The sequence below is a fragment of the Apium graveolens genome, chromosome 8, assembly GCF_009905375.1.
Source record: "Apium graveolens cultivar Ventura chromosome 8, ASM990537v1, whole genome shotgun sequence".
NCBI lineage: Eukaryota > Viridiplantae > Streptophyta > Magnoliopsida > Apiales > Apiaceae > Apium > Apium graveolens.
Window position 1 is genome coordinate 84,212,685 of NC_133654.1, and position 6,456 is coordinate 84,219,140.

The 6,456-nt window shown below is 45.2% G+C and overlaps 1 protein-coding gene across 1 annotated transcript; it reads left to right on the forward strand.

Annotated features, from left to right (window-relative positions):
- The first annotated feature begins 4,309 nt into the window (after positions 1–4,309).
- LOC141679724 (uncharacterized) lies at positions 4,310–5,179 on the forward strand. The gene has a single exon (XM_074486144.1). The coding sequence runs from the start codon at positions 4,310–4,312 to the stop codon at positions 5,177–5,179; it is 870 nt and encodes a 289-aa protein (XP_074342245.1).
- Positions 5,180–6,456: the final 1,277 nt, after the last annotated feature.

Here is a 6,456-nt window from a genome sequence, read left to right on the forward strand (position 1 = left end):
GTTCCACCCGTCCTTTAATTATCCTGTCTTTCCCAAACCACTTCAACCCACATTTTCCTCGATACAACTTGTAAAGGCTTTTACCCAAAATCTAGATATCTATACTATTATATTAAAAATGAAACATTAAAAGTTTGATCGTTGGTGATTGTTGGTCATTGATCACTCAATACAGAGTCGTCAGATCAAATCGATAAGAACTGTTAGATTTATTCTTAAAAATTAGTTTTATTTAAGAGATATAAGGTTCGAATACTGGTGGTAACATATTAAAATATATATAAACAAAAATTTAAGAGTTATAAGATTCGAATCATGCCAGCTGATAGCCTATATTAATACTGGCCCAATAACAGAGGCACAGGGCCCAATAAAAAGAGCCCAGAAAGCACCCAGCTTTAACCATGGAGAGCCCATGACGCGTGGTAACATCACCACCATCCAGGTACCTCGGATCCAGAATATTCCTACGGTCCGAATTCGATAGTACTTTGGTGCATCCTAGGCGTCCACATGCCCTATAGTCCAAAAGACACACCTACGGTCCAGATTAAAAGGTACAAACCCCTAAACCCTAATTGGAGGCCTATAAAAGGCAGGACAAAAGGAAGGTTACATGTTACAGTCTCTCTCACATATACTTACATATACACACACGCGTACACACCATAAAAACACTTACATAATTCCCGTTTTGCCTCTTTCCTCCTTCAAAACCCTTTCTCATTCTCACACCGGAGGTGCCGTGGGGACGCCACCCCCTCCGGTTCTGTTTGTAGGTTCCCACCCTACAGCTACACCGCACGACGCCATCATTTCTGCCAAAATGAAGCTTAAGTCCGGGCCAAGCGAGGAGAGGACCCCGGGGCGAATTGGTATTATCATTGGCACTAGAAGGAGGGGCTGAACCTCCGACCTGTGGTGTTCATATCCGCTACTCCTACCCCACCCAGCAACTCAGAATACCACTTCTCAGTAAGAATGCCACTCCCAATCTCCCAGATTCGTTTTTACGAGTTATATTACTATAAATTCGTGGTATTTTTAAATAACCATGACTACAAGAAAGAGCAAAGCGGCTTTTTCTACTCCTTTCCTTCCACCTCCGCCCCAACCCAGGGACGGGGAGATGGAAGATGTAGATGAAGGGCCCCCCATCACCCAGACTCCCTCTCAAAATTTCCAAACAGGAGACCAGAGAATAGTCATCGAGAGAGCTACCCAAGAGCATACTGGAACCTCAGCCGACCTCTGGGGAAACATGACCCCGGATCAGATACGACCTGTGATGGACCTGTGGAAGGAAAAACATAACGCCAAACCTGAGACCCGCCCAGGGGATCAACAAGAACGGTCCGGGGAATCCCGGGGATCCTTCTTTGATCGGATTGCAAAGAACTTAAAGAAACCATCAGAGGATGCCAGGGATGAAATAAAGAGAGCTGCCCTTCGAGAGAGAATCCGGAAGGAAGAAGAAGCCAAAGCCAAAAAAGCTATTGAAAAGCGAATCCGGGAGGAAGAGGCAAAGCTAAAAAGAAAGGCACGCCGAATTCATGTTTCTTCCGATTCGGAGCTCGAAAAAGAGTCCAAGCAAGAACCTATAGCCCGGGCCCTTCGGGATCTCAAAAGGAAAGTAGAAGGCGATATGGAAGTGGGTGCGGTAGCCACCCCGTTCACCAAAAAGTTAGAATCTACCCCCAGAGAATCAGGGCTCAAACACTTCAATTTTGACTCTTTTGATGGGTTAGCCGACCCCGAGGAGCATCTGAACTATTTGGAGCAAATCTCTAATATTTAAGATTATAGTGACCTAACCAGGTGCCGGTTCTTCGCATCAACACTAAAGGGGGGAGCTCAGAAATGGTTCAGCCGAATTCCATCCCGGAGTGTGGACTCCTGGAAAGACTTCCACGAGATATTTTTGAAAAGGTTCAGAGCAAACTAGATGAACGAGCTGCAAATGTGTCATTTGGAGATAATCCAGCAAAGAAGCAAGGAGTCCCTCCCCAAATTTATCAAGAGATTCCAGGAAGCAGTCAATCAACTCTCCAACTTAGAAGAATAGGAAGCAGTAAACATCTTTCAGAGAAACTTGCATCCAATATCCTGCGAAGGATACGTCAAATATTTGATTCACAGAGAACCCCAGAGTCTGGCGTCTGCTTATGCCTTGGCATCAAAGTTCTTAAAGGAAAATGCTTTTCTCAAGTCAATGAAAATGAACCGGAGAATACATGATGATGACGAGTCCCCGGTGCATCGCTCGTCATCCCGAAAAGAGAAAATATACAAACTGGACAGACAGGCCAACTACATTCAACAATCCCGGGAAACCCCACCCCGGGAAAGTTACGCTGAACCGAGAAAGAATGAAAGAAAGCCTAAGGCTAAGAGAGAGCCCAAGTCGGAGCCCGAGTGGACCCCCCTCAACCGGCCCCGACCCGACATTTTGCGCGAAGTCAAGGATAAGCCATTTTATTATCCACTGAAACCTTTACTAGCACCTCCCGAGAACAGGGCCCGGGACAAGCATTGCGGCTACCATGAAGATCATAGCCATACCACAAAAAACTGTTTCTCTCTCAAGATGTTCATAGAATACCAGATCAAGAAGGGAGATGGCAGGGAGATGCTATGTTGAAGCCTTGGTCATGGCAGAAATGGAACCAGAGAACAGGAAAAAGATAATGTCCATACCCAAGGGACAAAGCAGAAAAAAGCATCAAGAACATCTTAGTAAAAAGGCCAGATTGGATGTGAATATGATTGAAGACTCCGGGTACAGCGTAACAAACGCTAACGCCCAGATTCAGAAATTTATGGAAAACTAGGAGAAGACAAAGGTCGAACCTTCCCAGCAGACAATTGAAGTAGAGTCAGAACCCGGGAACCCCACCCGGAAGATCAAAGTCGGCAAAGGCCTGAAAACCACCTTCCAAAAAGAGCATATTGATCTATTGAAAGAATACGCTGATGTATTCGCCTGGACCCCGGAAGACATGTCAGGGATTGATGAATCTGTGGCGATGCACGGCCTGGATGTAGATCCAAAATAAAGACCAATCAAGCAAAAATGAAGAAACTTTACCCCGGAAAGACAGCAGGCAATCGATCAAGAGGTTGAAAAATTGTTGAAGGCAGATATAATCTGTGAAATTAAGTATCCGGATTGGCTAGCAAATGTGGTGCTAGTCAAGAAGCCCAACAGAAAGTTGCGAATGTGCGTTGATTATACCAGTCTCAATTCGGCGTATCCTAAAGACTCCTACCCCTTACCCAACATTGACCAGTTGATAGACGCAACTTTGGGCCATGTTATGCTAAGCTTCATGGATGCTTTTTCGGGGTACAACCAAGTCAAAATGAATCCGGCAGATATCGCGAAGACGACGTTCATTACAAACCGGGCTGTGTACGCCTTCGTCATGATACCACTTGGGTTAATAAACGCTGTGGAAACGTATCATAAAATGATGAACACCATCTTCAAAAGTCAATTGGGCAGGAACATGGAATCTTACGTCGACGATATGATCTCTAAGTCAGCCACGATCCCGGATCATATCAAGGACCTCAGGGAATGCTTCGACAATCTGAGGAAGTATAACATGAAGCTGAACCCGGAAAAATGCGCTTTCGTGGTCCCCCCGGGAAGTTTCTTGGTTTTCTAGTCAGTGAACGGGGAATATAAGCCAACCCAGAAAAGATCAAAGCTATAATGGAAATGAAAGTTCCCCATACTTAAAAGGATATCCAGAAGCTCGCAGGATGTTTGGCGGTGCTTCGCAGATTTATCCCAAAATTGGCAGAAAGGTGTTTGCCTTTCTTTGAGATGTTAAAAGGAGCCTGGAACAAAAAGCTAATCGACTGGACCCCGGATTGCCAAACAGCGTTTGAGGAAGTCAAACAACATCTGATAAACCCGCCTATTCTTTCAAAAGCAAAGCCCGGGGAGCCTCTTTATCTCTATATTGCAGCCGGAGAAAGAGCGGTATCCTCTGCACTCATCCGGGAGGAAAATGGTTCACAAAGCCCGGTATACTATATAAGTTAAGTCTTGAAGGACGCTGAAACCCGGTACCCAAACTTGGAGAAATTTGCCCTGGCTCTTGTGCACTCGAGCAGGAAGCTAAGACAATATTTCCAAGGCCGAGAGATTAGGGTGATCACTAATCAACCACTTTGGAAAATCATCCATAAGCCAGATGCCTCCGGGAGATTGGTCAATTGGGCGATTGAATTGAGCCAGTTCAACATCAAATTTGTCCTAAGGACAACTATAAAAGCCCAGGCGTTGGCTGAATTCGTCATGGAATGCACCTTTCCCGCAGTCCCAGAGACACCTAAAATCCAATCCGGAGAAGAAAAGGAGACTAGCAACCGAAATTTTTGGACATTGTATGTTGATGGTTCGGCAACAGCCGAGAGGTCCGGGGCTGGCCTGATCCTTTTCAGCCCGGGCGGATTCACAATCCAGCAAGCCATAACCTTCGCTTTCAAATCAACGAACAACCAGGCTGAATATGAAGCTCTCCTCTCCGGACTCAGGCTAGCCAAATCCCTTGGGGTAAGGAGTTTAACCATCTATAGTGATTTTCAAATTATGGTAAGACAGACCAATAGTGAATATATTGCGAAGGACCCCAAGCTGGCTCAATATCAGGAAATATTGAGGGCTATCCTGGAAACCATCCCGGACCCAACCATCTTGCAAATAAACAGAGAAGAAAATGCGAAGGTAGATGAGCTGTCCAAGCTCGTCCAGAATACTTCGGATTTAAGCAGCTCAGTCTACTTCGAGGAGCTCGGGGCACCCAACACCGATCGGCCTGAAGTCTTATGCGTCAGCAGCCCGGACAACTGGATGACTCCTTACATAGCTTATCTTAAAGATGGGACCCTGCCAGAAGACCAGAACAAGGCACGTTACCTCAGGTATAACGCTGCCCATTTTTTTCTAGAAGATAATCAGCTATACAGGCGAACCTTCTCTGCCCCGACTCTAAAATGCGTTGACCCAGACGAGGCAGATTATTATCTTAGGGAGGTACACGAGGGAATCTGCGGAGATCACTTAGCCGCTAAAGCTCTAGCCTACAAAGTCTTCACGCAAGGCTACTATTGGCCCACCATCCACGCCGATGCAGTTGCCTATGTGAAGAAATGCAGCAAATGCTAAAAGTTCAGCAATGTGCCAAAGCAAAGTCCAAGCCTCCCCGGGTCAGTCCTCTCCCCGATCCCATTCGCAGTTTGGGGAATTGACATCATGGGTCCTTTCCCCCGAGCGAAGGGGGATTTACATTATGTGCTGGTGGCAATCGATTATATGACAAAGTGGGCAAAGGCCAAGGCCATGAGAACCATCAATCAACAATACTGCATCAAATTCGTGGATTCAATTGTGACAAGGTTCGGGATTCTGATGGTTTTAATCTCGGATAACGGCCCACAGTTTGTCGGTTCGGACTTTGAAACATATTTGAAAGAACTCGGGATAAAGCATAAGAAAGCATCCGTAGCCCATCCCCAGGAAAACGGACAAGTAGAGGTCACTAACAGAACCATACTCCGAGGTTTGGAAAAAAGGTTGGAAGAATCTAAGAAGAGCTGGCCAGACGAGCTCCCGAAGGTCTTATGGTCCTACAGAACCACCTCCAGGACTGGAACCGGTGAGACTCCATTTAAACTCTCCTATGGCACCGAGGTTCCGCTACCAGTGGAAACCGGGTCCCCTTCTCATAGAGTGGTCAACTTTGATGAAGACTCCAAGATAGAAGGCCTTAAAACCAACCTGGAACTCTTGGATGAAGTAAGAGACCGGGCTGTAGAAAAAATGGAAAGCTACAAGGAAAAAACAAAGCTTTATTTTACAAAGAAGGCCAAGATAAGAGAATATGTGATGGGAGATCTAGTACTCCGGGACACCGAAGCCTCGGACCCAACTAACCAAGAAAAACTGCAGCCGAACTGGGAAGACCCCTATATAATCAAGGAAGTGCTCCGGCCAAGAACTTACAAGCTGAACTACCTCAGCGGGACCGAGGTCCCCAACACATGGCATGGAACCCGACTAAGGAAGTTCTACCAATAAGAGAAAGGTGCATATTCTGGGAACATTTCTACATCTAAACTGTGACTTTTTAATATAAATGTTATTCTCATTCACCCTAGAATGTAATTTTTGCTTTCAATTTAAGTGAATAACTCTACTTTAAGCATTTCATAGCATGAATCAATTTCATTATATTGCTTCTTTATTTGCCATCAAATTTAAATAAACTCAGCCCATGAGTACTTGGAAATTTTCTTATAAGTTAAAAATTTTACCCCGTCCAGGGGTCTGCATAAACACAACCCATGTGTACTTAGAAAATTTCTATTTCACCCCTACCCGGGGTCCTATAAAAACTCAGCCCATGAGTACTTAGAAAATTTTTATAAGTTAAAAATTTTACC

Excerpts from the sequence above, each read along its gene's own strand:
- LOC141679724 (XM_074486144.1), top strand. The coding sequence starts at position 4,310 with ATGGAATGCACCTTTCCCGCAGTCCCAGAGACACCTAAAATCCAATCC.